This window comes from Plectropomus leopardus, chromosome 4 (assembly GCF_008729295.1).
Source record: "Plectropomus leopardus isolate mb chromosome 4, YSFRI_Pleo_2.0, whole genome shotgun sequence".
Lineage (NCBI taxonomy): Eukaryota > Metazoa > Chordata > Actinopteri > Perciformes > Serranidae > Plectropomus > Plectropomus leopardus.
In genome coordinates, this window is record NC_056466.1 from 34325561 (window position 1) to 34347852 (window position 22292).

A 22292-nucleotide genomic window follows, 5' to 3' on the forward strand; every position below is an offset into this window, starting at 1 on the left:
TGGATAGAGCAGGCGCCCCATATATGAAAGCAGTGTACTTGCCACAGCGGCCGTGGGTTCGAGTCCGGTTTACAGCCCCTTGCTACGTGTTGTCCCCTCTCTCTCCCCCTTTCACGATGTCCTATTCAATAAAGGCAAAAAATAGATCTTTAAAAAAAACTTTAGACATCTTTTGTCAAACTTTTCTGGTTCATCATCATTCCGTTCTTCAGAAAATACGTTGAAAAAATTAGAGAAACAACAAAAATGCCACCAAAACCTAACATAAACTGCAATGAAAGTAGTTACTGCACCCTGTCTTGGGATCACAGAGATTTAGGATTCAATTGGGACAAGGAAAACCACAGTAAGCGCATTATGGTGAATAGTGTACTTGAGAATGATGACAAAATAATTGATAATATGACAATGACGACAGCAAGGTCATTGATGATGATGATGATGTTGATGATGATGATGATGATGATGATGATGATGATGATGTCAAGTAATCCTTTTTCAGGTCAAACCAAATGAAGTTAATTATTATTACAACAAAGAAATTATTTTATTAATGTCATCTGTTACTACTTTTAAAACAGGACAGTGTTCCTCCTACTGAAGAAGAACAAACATTGCTCTTGCCTTTGCATCACCTATATAGCTGTTTAGGGTAATACAAGGCTTACAGTTTTAGTGTTTTTTGGTGTCATAGGTCAAATCATTGATGATGGTTTTTATGCATATATTATATATTACCTCATGAAAACCTATTTTGCAAGTGTAGTATTACTTTTTTATTTTTTTAATTATTTTTTTCACCAGTAACACATTTGGCTTGACAGTCAAAAAACACTGAAGCCATTATTTTTCTTTCAGTGTTAGTTACCGTGGCAGTTTTGTTCCTGGGGTTATCAAGATGTTTTATCTAATGAATACTTATGGCAACAGCCAATTTCATGAACCAAAATTATATAGCTTGTGGCTGTGGCTTTTTCCTTTAAATCTGTAAATAGCTATGTACGGTATAATTTAGTTGTTCTTAAAGGTTTCACCTACAGTAATCACAGTGATTATGGGGATGACATCTGTGCTAAGAAACTTTTTCAGAGTGCATTCACTCTTGGTAACAACATGAATCATCGCTTTAAGTGGAGGTATATTTTATGCATTGCAAACTCATGTTGGTACTTGATTTACACTTTGTGCTTCTCACTGCTTCTTTGCACATTACCGTTATTTCTAAACACCTGACAACTAACAAGCCATCTCTGAGGCACACAAGCACAAAGTAATGTGTGAATAATGAGCACTGACAGTGTATGTATTGAAGTACTCACTGCTTTCTGTTTCATTTGACTTTTTTTTTGCGTGTCTCTTTTTCCTTTTCTGTCCTGTGTTTGTGTTTTTCTTAAATCTCCTCGACAGTACGACTCCATGACAGCATATCAGAGGAGGGTTTCCACTATCTGGTGTTTGATCTGTGAGTAAAACACACTCTCTCTCTCACACACACACGTTCCCTGTCAATTGTTTCGCTTTCCCTTCTAACTGGTGTATTTATAAGAGGATAACACTGTGTAGAGAATTGTCCTTATAAAGAATGTGTAGGTACATCAGGTCGTGTTGGACAGGGGCGCCGCCCTGTGAGTTACATGCTCTGCTATCTTTATTACCACAGTGTGGCATTCTGTCTACAAAAGAGACAGTTTATAGTGTCTGTGGAAGTTGTGCATCGAGGTCTGTAATCCAGCTTTGGGCTGCCAAGTCATATAGATCTATGTTTTTTATTGTTATTAGTTTGTCCAAATACTGTTGCTTGACCATCATTGCACGCACAGGCATGAAAGCGTGATCCCCAAAAGATTGCACCCAGTGCAAAAAAAAAAAAAAACAATGAAAAAAAAACCACAATGTGACATCAACTTTCACATTTTCTGTGCTTTTGAATAAGGATTTGGTTGGACCGGCTTTTTGTACATCTTGCATTTTTATGGCACTTTTCTGGTCTTTCTATCACTCAAAGCACTGTACTACATTACATTCCACATTCACCAATTCACATATTTATACACTGGTAGCCAAGGCTACCAAACAAGGTGCCACCAGCAATTTTGGGTTTAGTATCTTGCTATAGGGAGTGGAGGAGCCGGTGACTGAACTTGCTGTTTGGCATGTCGAAGACGGGCCACGAGCCTTGCACCTGCTAATGTGTGCTCACCTTTTTTCTCTCCAATAACTTAAAATCCAGACGTTTTTAGCAGGAGCCAAATTATCCACAGAGGTCTCTTCCTGTCCAAAACAAACACACACCGCACACTAATAAAGCAGTTTAATGTCACGAACCAATGTTTCTCCTGTGCTGTTTGGTTCGTCGCAGATGGGTCACTAGCACAGCTCAAGCACCTTTTTTCCCCTGATAACTTTTAAAGACCCAAATACTCAGAAGATTAATTATCCACAGAGGTCTCTTCTCCTCCAGAACAAACAGACCCGCTGAATTCAACCGGTAAAAACGCTGAATACTGCAGTTTCATGGTAAAAAAAATTGGTGTTTCTACAACGCTCATGTTGTGGAGAAGCTGCGAAATTACAATAATAATAAGACTAATTCATTCATTCATTCATTTTCCGTAATCGCTTGTCCTCGTAAGGGTCGCCGGGGGGCTGGAGTCAATCCCAGCTGTCATCAGGCAGAAGGCGGGGTACACTCTGGACAGGTCGCCAGACTATCGCAGGGCCAACACATATAGACAGAAAACCGTACACGCTCACAGTCACACCTAAGGACAATTTAGAGTCACCAATCAACCTGAGCTGCATGTCTTTGGACTGTGGGAGGAAGCCGGAGACCCCGGAGAGAACCCACACAGACACGGGGAGAACATGCAAACTCCGCACAGAAGGGCCCCTGCCCACGGACCGAACCCCGTTCCAACCAAAGCAAACCAGGGACCCTCTTGCTGTGAGGGTCAAGAGTGCAACAGTGCTAACCACAACACCACCGTGCTGCCCAAGACTAATTAATCAATCGACTAATCATTGCAGCTCGACTTTGAGTAGAAACATTAAAACACACAGGTACATGGCTTCAGCTAATTGTTTGTAGGTGTATAGACTATATCTTGTGTGTATAGTGGTCTATGAAATACAAGGCATGTGTGTGTCTGTGATTCAGTGCCGTTCAAAAACAGTGAATGAGTGTTTTGTTCAGTGATACAGAGCGATAGAAACACAAGCACTATAATATTTTCTCTGTCTCTCCGCAGGGTGACAGGAGGAGAGCTGTTCGAGGACATCGTAGCCAGGGAGTACTACAGTGAGGCTGATGCCAGGTAACATACACCCACACACACAAACACACACATGCACACAGACACAGACACACACACACACACTGCTGAGCACAGCAGCCATTGTGCATCTCTGCGTGTATATTTGTGTGTTTCACATATGGTCCTCTCAGAGGTGTGATACAGCTGCCTTGTCTCTGAGGCATCTCATGGAGTTATTTATAAAGGTGATTAACGACATATAGCCTGCGGTATTAATCATACACAGCCTACCTTACAGTGCCAGCTTTGCATTGAAATACTTCCTCCCCAGAGACAGAGAGAAAGGGAAAGATAGTGTGCGTATCTGTTAACACACACACATTAAATCTTATGAAAAATGGCATACCTTCATGTGACTTTATCTCACCTGTCAAAAAACAGCATCACACATAAGAGGCCTAATGAGAGGGACACTCAGACATTGTTACAAGACTGTTCCCTTTTCTCTTCTCCTTAATTAATTCCTCATCTTCTCTCCTCCACCTTTCCTCCTTTCATTTTCTGTCTCTTATTTGTTCCATCCCAATCCCGTGCTTGTTCATCACTCCTTCGCCATCAGCCACTGCATACAGCAGATCCTCGAGAGTGTCCATCACTGCCATGTTAATGGGATCGTTCACAGGGATCTGAAGGTTTGTATGACTGCAGAGCAGCTGCAGGCATGTTCAGTCCTGACTCTGTACAACAGGTGGCAACATTCGGAAAGACCTAGTGACTCCCCGCACAGTCCTTACCCTTTACAAAAGGATAATTGTCTTCTAATTCTTCCCTGTAGAAGCCCTGAAATCTTTCAACAATTAACAAAGCAGATCTGACTGTGACCAAAGTTTTCAAATCTGCTGCAATTCTGGTGTGCAGAATTAGATTCTAAGCTACCAAACTGCAAAGACTTACAGCTTGGCTCCTATATGGTTACATTAGATTTGTAAATTGAGTCGATATTCCAAGGGTAACTTTGGTATTTTTGAGCCTGGACCTTATTTTCCCATGTTTTTATGTCTAAGTGACAAATGAAAATGTCCGTTTTTTTCAATTGGTCCAGTATTGAGAGAGACCACTGCAACCACAGCAGCAAACAGGCAATTGGGCACCATCAATTTCATGTCCACTAAAAGTGCTTGTTTTTGCCACTGACAGGCTTGCATTGTTATTATAAGTGTTGGACAACAATACAAACAAGACAATACAGCATATTGAAATGTTATTCCTTCTTTTCATTGAGTTTTACTCAAGGTCTCGGTCAGAAATCTTGCAGACCTTTCTGCATTGTCGAAATCGGCTGAATAGTCAGAAAAAACTTTTAAAATATTTTTGTCAAGACTAGACCATGCTTACTGTACTTCTGCCTTGAAGGAGTTTCCTCAAATTTGGTGCAAATGTCAACATTGACCTAAGAATGAACTGATTAGATTTTGGTGGTCAAAGGTCACTGTGAACTTACGCCCTTCTCATCATTGTAAACATGATATCTCAAGAGCACGTTAAAGGAATTTCATCAAATTTGGCACAAACATCCACTTTGAGTCAAGGATGAACTGATTAAAATTTGGTGGGCAAAGGTCAAGGTAAATGGGACCTTGGTCTCTATTCATGAATATCTCAAGAAGGTCTCAAAGGATTATCACAAAATTTGGCACAAACATCTATTTGAACTCAGGGCTAAACTAATCTGTCAAAGGTCCAGCACTGTAACAGACATGAATGTAAGCTTTAAATGCAACTTGATGGGTTCACAGAAGCATACAACTACAAAGTGATAATCCTAGTTTTCTTGCAACAAGTCTCCTCTTGTGAGATTCAAGTTGGTCACAATAACAAAAAGATCAGCAAATTTCTCTGCAGAGTCCTCTTCATAATGTAGTCAGACATGTCTAAAAACAATCAGAGCCTGCCAGTGACAAAAACAAACACCTTTTTTATGTAAATGAATGTTACACAACTGCCCACTGGGATCACACTGTTTTTTGTTGAAAGATTTTTTGGGGGCCTTTTTACTTTATTTTGACAGGACACAGGACAGATAGTAGCCTGATATCCCCCCAGGGATTACATTGTGGCCTGTTTATCACTCAGTACTGGAAAAAATTCAAAAATTGCTGTCTCCATTCACCACATAGACACAAGAACATGGGAAAGGAGGCTCAGGGTTGAAAAATCCCACATGTCCTGTCTATGTCAAGAATAAGGATCCCCTTCTAACGTTACCTCTAATGTTGCAGTGAGCATGCTAGCATCTTTGTGTGTGAGATCGTGTAGTACTGTAGTAGTGTGGCACCACAGTGACAGTGACCAGAATAGGAGCAATCACAAGCCTGAACCTCAGGAATGATCACCATTTGCATAGTTATGTAAAAAATTATGTTGCGATGTGGAAGATTTTCCAAGGTCATGAATATTCTAACAGTGGTCTGTATTCTCATAGATTCCCAAGAGGGTTTTTATGTGGAAGGAAAAGGGGAGAGAATGCAGGAAAGCTCAAATGTGAACATGTAACTGTGCGGAAGCAAACATTTAGTAAAAAAAAAAAAAAAAGAATAACCATGGTGGCTTATTCCAATCTGTTGACTATTTGGAGAACATGTCCTTTTCTGAGGTGATTTTAACTTTTCAGATGCTTCGTAATCAGGGGGGTTTATTCATCATTATGCAAGTGATTATGTAGATGTTGTCCAGTTGTCAGTGTCCTGTTGAGTCATATGTCTGCCATAAACTGACTGCTCACAGGCTGTCTGCGTTTAGAGTCTCTAAATGTTAAAAAATGTATTATTCATTAGAGCACACTGTCTAACTGGCCTTAGGTTAGCAAAGACCTTTCTGCACCTGTGTCTGTTTGTGTGTGTATGTGTGTGTGTGTGTCTGAGAATGTGTGCACATGTGTGCTTGCTGGGGGCTTGCATATACTTATGATTGTGCTAAACTGTGTTAGTGTGCTGTGTGTGTTTGTCGTTACCCATATGTGGCTGAGTCACTTGTTTTTACACCCACGTCTCCTGTACACCACACCCTTCCTCCTGTATCCTTCTCCCTGCAGTGTGCACTTTGTTCCTACTCATGGATTTTAACAGTGGATTGGTGCACAAGTACATTGTGTCTGCTACCAATTCACTCTCTCAGAATCCATGAGGCTTGTGGGAGCAAGTCCACAGCTCCAGCGTGAAAAAAAAAGAAAGTCCTTTGTCACGTAGAGATTTGGTCCCGTGCACATTTCTGTTTCTCTGTCATTTGTGTGGCAGAAAGGGAGTTGCCTCAGACACTGATTTAAGAGCAGTTTAGCATCGTTGACCCCTAATAATTCAGATTAGGATTTGGTTTCGGCTAATCTGATTTTAGATCTGTGTCTGTGGGCGGCTTGTTCCCAGAGCGTGTGACCTCTCACCTCTAACCTGTTTGACTCCGCCCCCCCCAGCCTGAGAACCTTCTATTGGCCAGTAAGCTGAAGGGGGCGGCGGTCAAGTTGGCTGACTTTGGGCTGGCTATCGAGGTGCAGGGGGACCAGCAGGCATGGTTTGGTGAGTATTCATCCACCCATTTTTCAACCTGAATCAGTTGGTCAGTCAAGCAACCGACCAATCAGTCGATCAATCAATCACTCATTTAGTTAGCTGAGAAGCAACCTGGTCACTGAATTGCCCACTCCGGCCTACCATTCCACATCTCGTCCCTCCCTCCATATCACTCCTCCAGGTTTTGCCGGCACCCCAGGCTACTTGTCTCCGGAAGTTCTGAGGAAAGACCCATATGGGAAGCCAGTGGACATGTGGGCCTGTGGTAAATAACATTCAAATTCTCACTGCAACTCACTGCAACTGTTTGAATGAACTTGACGCTGGAGCTAAAGCCTTAGTCAGTGGCTTTGTCCGAGCCCGTCAGGTGTGTGCAGATGAGTGTTCTGCAGCTTTGTGTTGTTTCAAGTGTTCTGTGCAGTGTTAATTTTGGTGAATAATATAGTTTTTACAGTTCTACAGTGTGTTGGTATTTGCTGTTAACATGCTTATCTTACCATGTCACTTCCTTCCAGGTGTGATTTTATACATCCTGCTGGTGGGATACCCTCCCTTCTGGGATGAGGACCAGCACCGCCTTTACCAACAAATCAAGGCTGGGGCCTATGATGTAAGCACTCACACACATTTAGTACAAACCTGGAAATGTTTGAAAGAATAAAAACTAATATCTACTTTGTTTTAATTTAAACGCAAGCCACATAGCCTGATCCTAAAAAACATTGGACTTCATGCTCACAGGAACTTATTTTGGCTGAGGGGTGCTACTGATGACATTTTTTGTGCATATGCCAAAAGGAAAGACAGTAAAACTGCTCAGACGTACTGACATTGGTGGTTCTACCTAGAGTTGGTCCAAAGAGAGTGTACTCCCTCACTTAAGACACGATATCTCTCGACTGCATGCCAAAATTTCTAATATTTCATTTTACATGGAGTCTGACATCCAGTTGTCTCTTTGCTGACACCACTCTATTCCCTGGGAAAATCATAACATTACATTCATTCCATAATTAACATTAGCTGCCATAAAACTATGCCACAAAGTAGAGGTCCCTTGGGTCCAAGATAATTTATGGGACTATGAAGCAACTCCAAAACTGTGGAAGTTTTCTGGTCTTTCTTGGTCTTCCTGTACTTTTGATTAGCACTGTTGATTAGCGAACAGACAACTTTCAGAGTTATTGCCATGGTAACGTTAACATTAGGCAGAGGTATTTTTAAATGTCAAACAAACAGCCTCATGCTTATCCATAATCTGGTTTTAAACACAAAATGCTTTCACACATTACTTCTCAGATGGTTCGTTGTCATGACTACTGTTAAGCACAGCTCCATCTTTCCATGTTTGGACAGATCATTACAGATTGAATATTTAGTTTTTCCGTCCCCATGGATATGAATTTGGATGTCTTCATTGGCCCCGTTGCATGAGAGAAAAAAACTAAGGTTTATCTTAAATAGTTAGAAAACAGTGTTTCAAAGTTTTATTTTGAAGGGAACATTATCATTCTTGTTTCCAACCTTGCAGAGAAAATCACATATTCAAAATTGTTCATAGATTTTTGCTGAAGAAAACCATAAATGGATTGATGGTGTGCCAGTGCCATTAAAATAATGTAAATAATGAAACAGAATGTGACAGTCCTATAACACACACACGCCATCTGGAATACATTTATTTTCTTTATTTTTGATTCTATCTTTTGAAGGTTCTCTTCACTTGTTTTGGTTTTTTTTCAAGGTTTTAGTTCCTCCTCTCCTTAACATTGCTATAAAAAGAACGTCTGAGGATGCTTTATTTTGTCCCTATTAACTTTGTCGGTGTAATGAGTGTTTGACATGCTCGTTGTTTTTTGAAAGTTCCCGTCCCCAGAGTGGGACACTGTAACTCCTGAGGCCAAAGATCTGATCAACAAGATGCTAACCATCAACCCCAGTAAACGCATCACTGCCGCAGAGGCCCTCAAACATCCCTGGATCTGCGTATGTGGCACACACACACACACCCATAAACAGATACGTATGCAGACATGGGAATAAAGACCCACACACTTATAATGATACACTACTGTAGGTAACACTTCACACATGGTCTCATTGTCCACACATGCACACACTCCTTCCATCCATTGTTTTCATTCTTTCTTAATCCTCAAATCCTCTGATCTTCTCCCTGCAGCAACGGTCCACTGTAGCTTCCATGATGCACAGGCAGGAGACTGTGGAGTGCCTGAAGAAATTCAACGCCAGGAGGAAACTCAAGGTGAGATGTCTGGCAATCCTTCATGTTTCTATTTATGTAGAACAATCCGTCCAGCCATCGTTCTCTCTCCCCCTTTCTCTGTCCTCCTCACTCAAGACTTAACAGGGTAACTTAGAAATGATGACTTGTTCCCATAACCTTCAAGTTGCCCTTTTGCTGTGCTCTTCTTTCTTGCTATAACCTTCTAATCAATCTTTCTATTTCTGTCTCTTTCTTCCTTCCTTCCCTCCATCACCATTACTTTCTTCTTTCCTTCTTTTCTGTCAATGCAGGGAGCCATATTGACCACTTTGCTGGTCACAAGAAACTTCTCAGGTATGTCTCGCTCTGCCTGGTGTCCAAGAGATGGTTACCCAAACATATCTTATACATTTAAGATATAAATCTTAAAGTGATAGTTTGGAAGTGTCTGAAGTGGGGCCCTATGATGTACAAATCCATAGTCTGTGTATTACCTACAGTAGAAGTAAATAAGCAAATGGGGGGTACCACCACTGAAGCTAAACTACGTACTGCTGTAGATGGTGGCCACCAACAAAACATATTTTAACCACTCATAACCCCCCCCCCCCCCCCAAAAAAAAAAATCAGTTTAAGTGGAAGCTATATTGAGAACTTTTTCACCGCTGTAGCTCGCCATCAGACCACCCTTTCCATTGGAACTACATTTCCACAACCATGGAACAGATGTATTCCTCTCTCTCTTTTTGCAATCCTTGCATAAGATATCCTCTTTTCTTCACAATGAATGGCATTTTATTATCGCTGTCATAATCAATCATTTTTAAATTTGATTTTATTTGTTGTCTCTTCCATGAACTTCCTAAAGTCTGACACAGTGTGCGGCTCTTTTGTGCTCATGTTTAGAAACCCTAGACTGTAAGTAAAGATGGATGACAAAGTGGGCAGATGAATGACCTGAAAAATGAAGCCAAAACATCTCAATTGTCTCCTAGTGGCCGGCTGCAGTGTAGGTCATAGGCCCTCCATGAAAGCTCATGGGACATTGGCCAAACTTAAAATTTACAGTACACATCAAATAAATAATTTCTTAAGGTGTTTTCTATAGTTCTTATCATGTCAATGTATGTCACAGTGTTTTATTTTTCTGATGAATTTGGTTTTAATTAATTATTTGATCCCATAAAATGGCGATTTGACATCATGGTTGACAGCTGTGTGTGCCAATTGGTGTGCTAGCCATCAATGGCGCTGCTCCTGATCGGTCAGAAGGGAGTATGGGTGGGAGCTTGTGATCGCTACTTTGCATTCTTTGGCTCGCAAATTATGTCACCAGCTCAAGATGGCAGCAGCAGTAGCTGGGATATTTTAACTTTGTTTTGTTTTTGCTGTGGGTTTAATTGGAGATATGTTAGTAAGTTAGTACTTCTTCTCACTACTTTTCAGATATGCGTATCTAATTGTGATGTGTTGTTTACATTTTTCACATCTTCTTTAGTAATGCATTTTCTATGTCTGTCCACTACTTTATGATTGTCTCTTGTTCTTTTGTACATGTTTTTCTCACACGTTCAGAATAAACTACTACTACTACTGCTATTACGTCGCCCATCTTTATATACAGTTTATGGTAGGGATACAGAAAATGTAGTGCCAAAGGTAAGTGTTGTCTCACAACAAGGTCAAGCTGTGAAAATATTTATAATTGAACACTCACTTAAATTGATACTGAGTTATTAGGTGGGCCTTTTTTTAGGTGGCTAAACAGTGTGCTGACTGCCACCTACTTTGGGTAATATACTGACTATGGAAAAGTACCTCAGAAAGACTCCTAAAATAATCTGAACTATCCCTTTAATATATAATAGATACATTTAAACCTATATTTTAATGCCAACAAAGATGATTCTGGCGCAAAGGCGCCACTGGTAAACAGAGCCATCTCTCTTTATCTCTCTCTCACTTTATCTCAATTTTGCGCTCTATCATACCTTTTCGCATGCATTTCCTTTGACCTACCTCTGCTTTTTCAGGCTTTTACTAGCCTGCTCTCTCTCTCTTCATTCTACAGTAAAATGCATTAGTGCATTTGTGTCTCTTTTTATTCATCATTTTCTTCCTTTTTCAAATTTCTTTCCTTCTTTTGTTTGGATTGTGGTTTCCATTTGAGGTAAGATTTTTGGGATGACAGGGAAATATGTGGGGTTGAGCCCAAGTGAATAACTGTGATGTTTAGGCCTTACTTACTCTCCTAATAGCCAATCACACATGCATGAAGATGAGGTGTTTGGTATTCAAAAGGACAAAATTGAACCTCTTGCTTGCAAAAGTGCCAAGATGAGATTAGAATGAAATTTAGACAAGGATGCAGCATGCATTTTGAAATGCAATCTAGAGTTTGGATTCTTTTTGAACCGTGAGAAATACAGTGCGAGAAGAGTGGTGGGATTGTATGTGTGGGTGCTGGTGGTTAAGTGCATGTGTATGTGTGCAAATGTCAGTTTGAGAATGCTGTGTGGGTCTGTTGGAGATAGGTAGATTACCCCTTTCATCCCTTTGCTAAATACACACCCAATCAACCACCCACCCTTCAGCCCCTCACATGTGAATTAGTATGTAGTAGGAGGACAACATTGCATAAACGGAGATGCCATTTTGAGCATCTATTGCATTGCATTATGGATCTTGCAGTTGGATTTTGCACCTGGAGTTTGAAGATAAGCACAGTTGACTGATATGCTTGCTGCATGTTAGCGTAGCCTCAGGCTCCGGACTGTGTTTGTGAACTCTCATGCTGAAGTGTTTGTCTCTTTCTTTCTTTCTACAGCAGCCAAGAGTTTGCTCAACAAGAAGCCAGATGGCGTTAAGGTGAGTTGCTTTGCACAGTGAAGAAAATGCCTTGTTATTTGCATCAGTTTGCTGGAACGCTCACTGTCTGAGGAGCCTTCGGAAAAATTATGTGCACTTAATGACATCATTCAGGGACAGTCAGTCCAAGCAGTGGGCAATAGTTGTTATTCTTAGCTTGAGCCCACAGTTCTTCAGTTGGTTAGACTTGTGCATATCTACATTCCTTTGAATAGAATGTTGGTGCAGGGTCTGTTGGCATAGTGTCCTATTTTATTATTGGTTAGCTATCAAATAAATGTTCTCTTACCTATTACTATCTGATGCACAAGGTGTGTGGTCAAAAACACATTTACACTGCTGTTCCTTGATTTCCCCGATACTGTGGCGAACAACCTCCTTTGTATTTTCCCAAGTCCAGCAGTTTAGAATTCAATTTTCTGTCTTTTATCAGTCTAGTGTGTAGACTTAGTGGCATCTAGTGTTTAGGTTGCAGACTGCACTCAACTGAAACTTCTCTCATGTACCAAACGTTCAGTGGACCTATTTTGGCCAACTTGAAAAACAAATGGCCCTATTCAAAGCCAGTGTATGGTTTGTCAATTTTGGGCTACTGTAGGCACAACATGGCGGACTCTGCAGAGGAGTTCCAGGCCCCCACAATGTGCGCCAGACTTTGACGAGTAGGTAAAGCTGCAGCTTGAGCAGCTGAATAACATGGACACTAAACATACACAATCAGCCTATGTCTCCCCTTGTTTCAGAAGGGAAAGCCCCAAAGAAAATGCTAAGTTAGCGTTTAGCTAGCTACCCATGTATAATGAATACATTTTAATAGAAAGACTGGCTTATTGTCACATTTGGCCTCATATTTATTCACTACAACTTGACGTAGTAGAGGGGTTCAAATAACCATTGCCAGCTCAGCGGACAGATGTCTCTTGTGCGCTTCACAGGCCCAATGATACGTAAGATTCAGGTTATTTTACACCCGCAAAGTTAAACTTTTTGGACTTCATGCAGCATTAAGCAACTTTCACAAGAATGACCAGGGCCCTGCCTCCGATGCTGTATTCAATTGTTTTTACACATCCATGAACGGGTCCACTCTGTATATACATACAAACAGCTCATTATAAGGTAAATAAAACATAATGATTCTTAATTTCAGGTGATTATGAATGAATGAAAACATAGTTCTGAATTTTATACTCCATTTATGCCAAAATATCCCCCTAAATCCCACACACTAGAACTTCAAGAAATTTGGTTTTAGAAACATAATCAGTTTTCCTTTGACTAATTAGAATAGTTTTCCCTGCCGTCAGCACAGCCATTTTTTCCTCTATACATTTCTCTTTGTGCCAAAGTGTACTTTATAAAATTTCTTGTGAGTTCTTGGTTGAGTAACAATGTAACACTTACTAACATCACATCTTTGGCACACATACGTTGGGATGGTGTGTGTTTACGCGTGTTGGTGCACAATTGTGTGTCTGGAAAGTGTGTTGTCATTTGCGCTCTACACTGCCCCCTGCAGGTCAACAACAAAGCCAACACAGTGACCAGTCCTAAAGACACTGGCCCTGCCCCTGCGCTGGTATAAACACACAACCTCGCCTACACCTGCACCTCCATCTACAAAACCTCTAACACCTCCCCACCTTACACACTCCGCTGTGGAGGAGGTACAGGTTCACCCTCTCACAGGGGCTCAGATCTCTTACTGTTTGATCTCAGCCTTGCTGGATAAGATTGAAACTCTTAACCAGGTGTATAGTGATGCAGAAAATATTTTTGAAAACAAACGTGAAGCTCATTTTTAGGCTATCCCTGAATGAAATAGTGTGTAAAAGCTTTTGTGGCTGCGCAGCATGTCCCAGCTCTAGCATATTTGATACAGCTGATCTAAAAATTAACTATTCATAATTCAGATTGATGTGTTCTTTCATTCATCTGAATTAGCAGCGCATGCGCGGGGCATACAGAGCTTGGCCAGTTTGGATTTGCTGGTCCTGTGTATAGTTAATGTTGGGTTGAAACAACAAGCCTTTACACACACGTTTGGATTGTGTAGTTGTGTAGTGTAGTTTACAATCTGTAGTTAGGGGCAACCTCTACCTCAACCCCCACTCCTTGTCCTCCTTTCCTTTGCAACAACCCCTCCTCTGTCCTTCTCTACATACCAACACCATGCATGCTCCTTGTGTGTCACGACTTTAGTGCTTTCAGTTTTGTATTTGATGGTAAAATTCTCAGGAGGACATGTTATGTAGGGCTTTGCTACTCATGTAGTTTGTCTGTGCATGGCTGGAGTGTGAGGATGTCACCTCCTTAGGCTCGTTATGATGCTATATTCCCGAGCGATTTGGCCGTCACTCATTGGCTTGTGCATGGTGTCTGCTGACTGGCTGTCTACGTCAGGCCACATGACTGTTGCTCTGCATGATGTCAAAGGCTTTCTGTGCTCCCATTTGCTGTTGAGATGATTACGCATGAACACAGGCACATGGTATGTCTCTCTCTTTCTCTCTATCCTCCTTTCTCTCTCAATCATCATGCACACATACTCACACACACACACACACACAGACAGACAGATGCAGGCTGCTGATGTTATAATCTAGTGTAATCGGGGTGAGTGATTAGAAAGACTGAGCTGGTCATCAGGATCGATTCCACAAAAGCTCAGACATCTGATTACCGAGGCAGGGTGATGAGAGAAAAGCAGACACAAAAGAGTGACAATGTCGTGCAGGAAGGGAGATAAAAGCATGAAGAAAGAACAAACATGTGAGAACAGGCAACTGAAGAAGGTTCTTTTATTTGATGCCAGCTGCATTGTGATAAATACATGGATGGATGGATGGATAGATAGATAGATAGATTGATTCAAGTTCTGAAAATACACACAAGCACACCAACCTTTTCTAGACGTCTTTTGTCATTTCTTCCCACAAATTCTCTGTCATCTGCTGTCTTTAGGAACCACAGACAACTGTGATCCACAATCCAGTGGATGGAAACAAGGTATTAACAATAAAACCACCATTTTCATTATTATTTGCACTTATTTATGTCAAAGCTGTTTGCTCTTGTACTTTCGGCCTTTCGGTTAATAACAATTTCAATGAATAACAATAGTATCCAATAGTATCTCTATCAACTTTAAACAGCCCTCAGCTTGAACTGTTATATAATCAACCCTTAATAAATTACATTCATTGTGACATCCAGGGGGCATAGGGGTCTAAGACCCCAACCACGTTATCTGTTTTAAGCCTAGCTGAGGACTTTTGCTGCATGTCATTCATCTTGTCTCTTGTTTCCTGTTGGCTATTGTGCATTGAGAAAAAAATCCCCTTGGTACTCAGTATAGTACAGTGTAGTATAAATCTGAGTATGCAAGAACATTTTAAACTTTTTATTATGCCTCTGCGCTGGTGATAGTTATGGCTGGAGGCATTATTCTTTTGGTCTGTTGTCCATCCTTCCGAATGCACATTCGTATCTATGTGCATCCCATTTTAGTGAAAACAATATCTCAAGAACGCCTCATAGAAATTTATTAAAATTTCTTCAATACACCCACATTTACTAAAGAATGAACTTATTAGATTTTAGTGGTCATTGGTCAAAGGTCAAGGACACTGTGACCTTGTCTGTATCATTCTCATGAATGCAATCTCTCAAGTACACCTGGAGGGAATTTCTTTAAATTTGGCCCAAACATCCACTTGGACTCAAGGATGAACTAATTAGAATTTGGTGATCAAAGGTCAAAGGCACTTTGGATTAATGGTGGTCTCTGAGGAAGGGCTTCAGGAAATCTCAAATTTGGCACAAACGTCCACTTAGCCTTAAGAATGAACTTGTAATGTGAACTGTACCTGCAACTTGACTGTCATGCCGAGGCATACAACCTCAATGCTGTCATTTTAGTTTCAACACTATAACGAACAGAAATCATACTCATCCATTCATGCATTACCTACACAAACTCTCTTTCTTGTCATTCATTGTCAGGAGTCCATTGAGAGTGCCAACACCACAATTGAGGACGAGGATGTAAAAGGTAGGGACTTGTATTTTTTTCTGATTTACCTACTCACAGTTCTCCCCTATGCTTTGAGGTTATAAAAGTCAGTCCTCACCATGTCCGATCAGACTCTTCACTCCTCTATATTTTTTTCTTCATTCTCTTTTCAGTTAGAATGTACATCGAGTTAACAACCCCCCTTTTGGCTGTCAACTTCTCTTGCAAACTGCAGCCCTCCCTGTTCTTTTTCTGTCCTGCCCTCCCTCGCATCCAAATATTTCTGTCATCTCGTGTATGTGGAAAAAAAGCTGTTTGCTCTTTCAGTTTTTTTGCATACCTTTTTTTATGCTCTCAGTATCACTTAATGTCTCTTTTATTTTTCTTCCCCTTGTCATGTTTTGTTGACAATATTTGTTTTTTTGTCCCCACAATTTCTATCCTGCCTTTGCCCACACATACATACATATATATGTTCCTTGTCATTGTTACACCCCTCATCCAACACGCACGTGACAACCAATCACACACCCATCCATGCAACCGCTGACAGCCCTTCGTCTGGGCAGCTTAGTGAGCGGTCTCTTGAGCTCTAAGAGCCGTTCCTCACAGATGTCTGACTCAAGGCAGACTCCCACCTCCTCAGTTCAGAGTAAGTCCCTCCACATTTGGGGGAGGAAGATGCCCTGTTTTGTTCCCCTCCTGTTACCCAGTCGTGACTGGAGGAAAGCAATCTCTCCATATAAAGTGTCTCAAATCCGACGGAGATGAGTGGGTGTTTGATACAGTTTATAGTTTGAGATTTTTCGTCCTTATAATGCACTCACTATACATGCTCCAGAATAAAACCTCTGTTTTTGACCCCTAAGTATCCTTCCATCCGTTTTCTTCTTCTTCTGTATTTGAGTAAAAAAGAAGTTTCTTTCCTGCTGTATATTTGTAGACACAGATACTTTTCTCACTCCTCTGTTTGCCCTCTGTTTTGACTTTCCCAAACACTGGGCCTCATGCAGCAACATTCCCTTAAATTTCTCTTATATTTTCTCTTAATTTTCTGGAAAGAGAAAATATAAGAAAAATCAACTCCAGATGCACCAAACCACCCAAATCTGCTCTTACCTAGCTGTATTCAATGATGAATCCCACTTCATCATACATCACCTGCTAGCACAGGTAACACCCCCTAAACAGTATATAAGAGCAGGTGTTGTGTGGTGTGCAAAGACTCTGGCACATGAACAAGACTGGACACTTAAAAAGGCTGGAAGAAGAAGAACTTCTCCTAGAGTGAAACTGACATTCTGTTTGATAAACGTAAAGAAAGTAAATGGGATTTCAGAGAAATTTATTGAACTATTTAAAGTAAAGTTATGCATGCAGAAAGGTTTAAATAAATTTAATTAATCAAAATAATATAAATAGAAGAAAAAGCAGCAAGTCCTCAAATATACAGTTTAAATGAAAAGCTGGAGCCATGGATTTTTTTTGTTGTTGTGGTATTTCACTATTATATAAATGGTTGCCAATTAATTTTCTAATTAATCAACTAATTGTTACAGCTGCACTTGTATATTTTTGTATTTTTGGCTTGTGTTTCCCTCTGAAGTCTAATGGAGTAGAATTAAAAAGTAACATGACTAACCTCAAATTTGTACAGTCCTTGAGTAAATGTACTTAGTTACATTGTAGCTTTGGTCAGCAGAGGGACACACAGTGACTGAAATTCTAGTAATTCGGATCCATGCACCAAGTATAGTAGTATTTCTTTAGCCCTGAACTAAAATAATCTCTAAAACATGATTTAAATTTGATTAAATGATATTCATGCATTGTGTAAATGTTCCTAAAATATAAAACATATTTTTCCTTGTGTTGTACAACAGTTTTTGGACTGTGAAAATGAGATGTTTTTCTCTTATCTTGGTAAGAGTTGCTCTCGACCACTTGTAAAGCTTTGGTGAATCCCCAAAAAAATCAATGGATACTAACATAATAAAAACAAATCATGGTTATGGGCAAAAATAAGAGAAAATTTGTTTATATATGTTTTCTTGCATGAGGCCCATATACTGACACAGTTAAAAAAAAGCTGTTTGCAGCTTATGGCTGTGAAGGCAATGGAGTTGGTTTCTATATTTCTCTACTATTTAACATGTCTTTTTGTTGCACAAATTAAGTATTTTTTTCAATATCCCCCAGCCTGCACCAATAACAATAAAGGTAAATGTCAACATTACTTAGCTGAAACTGCTTTTGTAGAGAATACTTGCATCCGAGCATTGGTTTGTCTTTGTTCATTTTGAGCTTTGTTGGGTGAACGGAATCGTGTCATGTTGCATTTTCCTGCCTGATATCACTATTAGTCATGGGAGGCTTTCTTGTTGTCTTGTCACTCTGATATGAAACAACAAAAATGAAGTGAAATACTGATTTTTTTTGAGTGCCTTCCATTTCTAATAACTTTGAAACCCTGCTAATTCATAGACTAGAACCCATTTGAAGCCAAGTCGATGTCAGATTTCCTTTTTCTGCACTCAGACCAACATTTGCCTGAGATACGGTGAAAAACTGGCATTTTTTTACATCTGTTTGTGAAGTTGACAATGTTCTGTGGACTTTTGTTGTAGCTCGCAAACAGGAAATTATCAAAGTCACTGAGCAGTTGATTGAGTCTATCAACAATGGAGACTTTGAGGCCTATGCGTAAGTATATTTCTGGGTTTCTCACCTTTTGTACAGTAACATCTAAATTTCATACTAGTTTGCTCACGTCCTTTGCTGATTCTGTATTTTTATTTTTTTTTTGTGGTGGGGTGTAACAGGAAGATTTGTGATCCTGGTCTAACTTCCTTTGGGCCTGAGGCTCTGGGTAACCTGGTGGAAGGACACGACTTCCATCGCTTTTACTTTGAAAACGGTAAAATATTAATCATGACTTTGACAGAAAAAATATTTGCAGCATCATCAAAGCCATTGTACGTGGCCTGAAAGTGTCACATTTTACAACATACCAACAGAATAGTTCATTTGAGAGGAAATGTGTCACAATGTTAAATAGTTCTCCGTGCTACTGTTACTGTGTCCACAGCAGTTGAAGTTTGTCGTAACCGGGGGTCTGGGGTTGCTCCAAAGGTTGCAAGCAGCCAGCTAGCTCCGAACCCAAACTAGAAGCTGAGAAAGAGAATTTGGCCTTTGGAAGGATTAATGGCTGTGTATTATTTAATCGCATCAATTTGTTGAAGTTTTTCCAGCTGCTCTGGAGGTTTTTAAACAAGATACACTTACTGCAGACATGCTTGCTTACATTGGCGTGATGTGCTGAGTTATCTAATGCACCAATTGTTTACTCAGAGGCATTGAGGGGAAAACTTCCTGTTTGATTCTCAGAGGGAAGAACATGATTGCACAATTTAATGCTGTGCCAAAAAGTTACACTGCAACTATGGAACCAAAACTACACACTATGACGTGAATTCATGGTGAAATCCAGAATACTTGCAGATGTCAGCATGTGTACTAAAATCACTACACTTTTCAGTGAGGTACTCACAACAGTGTTAATGTGCGAAAAGAATAATTCACAACAGTAGCAGACAATAGGCCTGTTTAAGAAGAACTGTCCTCACCTGGAGAGAGGATGAGATGAGGCGGCAGCAGCAGAGGGCAGTGATAAACAGATGCGGTTAAGTCGGACGGCTTCCAGCAGCCTTCAGTCTGTTCAGGAAGGAGTCAGAAACACTCACATCCTGTTAGATCTGACTCTGATTCATTCAAATGATATCAGACCCGAATATCTGGTAAAAATCTAAGTAGCATGCATTGTGTGGTGTTTGTTTGATCGATTCTGCACAGACTGGGCTCATCGCGAATGAGCCTGATATAAATGGAATGATTAGTTTGTGAGTTAGTTAGTCAGTCAGTTAAAGATTTATTTCGAACATGCCAAATACAATTAGACGAGAAAAAAACACCAGAATGCACATCAGAACACAATCAGTAAACAAACGTAAGTATTGTTTGAAAAGGAGAAGGAGGAAGTGAATACTTATCAAATCCTGCCCCCCTTTTCAGTTTTATTTAAAAAAAACCCATTATAATATGTATATAATCCGAATAAACGTCAGTACAGAGAACAACTTCAAACTGTCAAAAGCAACCTACCTGTCTTGTATGATAGCTTACTGCCCGTTCCCCTCTCTGTTCTACTATCTCATATGCCTTCCATATATTGTATAAAACATGTTTAAATTTGTTCAATGTTCTACATGTTTTCAAGTCCAAACTACAGCTGTTCCATAGAGTAACACCTTTGATTGTTATACAATGATATTTTGCATTAGCTCACAGAATAGATGATGGATTGATGGATGGATGGATGGATGGATGGATAGATAGATAGATAGATAGATAGATAGATGGGGTGGAGCCATGCCTGGAGACACATTCATGATTTGCAGACAGAGACGAAATACCTAACCCTCTGTACACAAACCTTTTTAATAGCTTTGAATTTAAGGTCTAATGAATCTAATGGTTTGGTGCCATCTAGTGGCGAGGCTGCATTCTGCATTCAGTTGAGACTTCTGTTCTCTGTGTGGACCCAAAACATAGAGGGTTGTTGTTCTGGTCTCCATGGAAAAGAGCCTGCTTAGTAAGTCTGAAGTAACTAAAACACACAAATTTATTAGTTTTAGGTAATTACACATAAATAAAAACATAGTTTGGAATATTATATTCGATGATCTACCAATAGGTGCCCCTAAATCCTATCCTATCCTAAGTGAAAGTGATATTGAGCATGCTTGTATGAAAGAGTGCATTAGTTTGTATGGACTAAATTGCTTGTTCTATATCAATATTTAGAGCGATCAATTTACGCTACATGTTTGCTGGTACACTCTAGGGGCAGGCCTGTGCTGATGGACTAACCTCGGAGCTAAAAATCACTAATGTAAAATGGCTGCTATAAATGGCAGAATGTCCTGAGTCGGGTTAAAAATAGTTCAGATAAACCAGATATGTCCCAGAAACCTCAATCAGTTGGCGAGCCTGCGCTTGTCCAATGTTAACATATGGAGACTTACAGTTCCTTTTTCTTTAAGTTAGTATTCCTCCTTATGTAGGGTCATACTTTGTTTTTGAATAATCTTGCTGCTTTATTACAATTTCCCAAATCCAAATGACAGGTTTTTATCGATCATATTCATTTAATATGAATTATGAAGCGACATTCTCTCCTTGTAATCAGCCATTTTTCTCCCTTCCAGCACTGTCCAAAGGGAACAAGCCTGTGCACACCATTCTTTTGAACCCACATGTGCACCTAATTGGGGAAAATGCAGCGTGTATTGCCTATATTCGGCTGACCCAGTACATGGATACCAGCGGCATGCCCCGCACCATGCAGTCCGAGGAGACCCGTGTGTGGCACCGCCGCGATGGCAAATGGCAGAACATCCACTTCCATCGTTCCGGCTCGCCCAGCATCCCCTCCCAGTAAGAGACACTAAGAAACACACAGCAGAAACCTTGATTTAAGACAAACCAAACAGCAACAGAAAAATCTTGTTTGTGGACCTCCAGTGGTTACACTTCTCACCTTGGTTGTTGGTCCAGGATGTGGTCAGTACACTGTGACATCACTGTTTGGGTGTGGTAACAGGTGGAACATAGCACACTTCTGACCACATCTAACCAGATGGATATGGTCAAATATACAGCAGACTTGAAACTTTCAGCCATAAGTAAAACACCACTAAACAGCCTGATGTTAAGTCAAGTAGCTAACCAAGAGAGAGTTGACAGGTTGCAAGGCTTTCCAGTCGATCACACATAATTTCATTTTATTTCTATTTATATTATTTATAAAAAAACAAAACAAAACAAAACAACACAGTAATGAAGATAACTGTTAATATGTTAGCCAACAGGCTACTTGTCAACGGCAGTCCTCAGGCGAGATGTTTTGAAACCTATAAAATGATGACATTCACTGAATAAAGGCGGCAGGACACCATAAAGACAGCAAAAGCAGTGGCAAACAGAAATTCTCAAGACAGAACACAAGGCATGCAAAGCAACATGGTGGACACTGACATGTGGCCAGAAATTGTTTATCCTGACATTTATATTTACGTCATTTTGATGCTTGGGAAAATACTTGATGCAAAACCTGAAGGTGTAGAAAAGCCTTGATGCACACACATTTTGTGATCAGGTTTAAAGACAAAGCAAAACTGATAATCAGAAAAATGCTTAATATCAAGATGATGATCAGATAATCAGCTGATAATAGCTCAATTTACGGTATACAGTGTACTGGCACATGTAAATATATGTATAATTTACTTTTACTTTTGATACTT

At 40.2% G+C, this 22292-nt stretch overlaps 2 protein-coding genes across 9 annotated transcripts in view; one reads left to right on the plus strand and one right to left on the minus strand.

Moving 5' to 3' along the window:
• The window catches only part of LOC121941940 (calcium/calmodulin-dependent protein kinase type II delta 2 chain), a 53172-nt gene extending 30967 nt beyond the window's left edge, over positions 1-22205 (plus strand). The window contains exons 4-20 of one of the 8 annotated variants that reach the window (XM_042484963.1): positions 1408-1462; positions 3249-3314; positions 3874-3946; positions 6721-6823; positions 6999-7082; positions 7333-7427; positions 8681-8803; positions 9000-9083; positions 9356-9398; positions 11872-11912; positions 13432-13491; positions 14877-14921; positions 15918-15966; positions 18127-18147; positions 18555-18630; positions 18750-18844; positions 21195-22204. In XM_042484963.1, the coding sequence (XP_042340897.1) occupies positions 1408-1462; positions 3249-3314; positions 3874-3946; positions 6721-6823; positions 6999-7082; positions 7333-7427; positions 8681-8803; positions 9000-9083; positions 9356-9398; positions 11872-11912; positions 13432-13491; positions 14877-14921; positions 15918-15966; positions 18127-18147; positions 18555-18630; positions 18750-18844; positions 21195-21427 (1346 nt within the window). In that variant the 3' untranslated portion in view covers positions 21428-22204. Of the gene's footprint in view, positions 1-1407; positions 1463-3248; positions 3315-3873; positions 3947-6720; positions 6824-6998; positions 7083-7332; positions 7428-8680; positions 8804-8999; positions 9084-9355; positions 9399-11871; positions 11913-13431; positions 13492-14876; positions 14922-15917; positions 15967-18126; positions 18148-18554; positions 18631-18749; positions 18845-21194 lie in introns of all 8 variants that reach the window. The other 7 variants (XM_042484964.1, XM_042484967.1, XM_042484969.1 and 4 more) reach the window with 7 other exon arrangements.
• Positions 21523-22292, minus strand: part of LOC121942007 (platelet endothelial cell adhesion molecule-like) — a 10123-nt gene continuing 9353 nt past the window's right edge. Inside the window, exon 7 of the mRNA XM_042485076.1 lies at positions 21523-21569. Within this exon, the coding sequence (XP_042341010.1) occupies positions 21523-21569 (47 nt within the window). The remainder of the gene's footprint in view (positions 21570-22292) is intronic.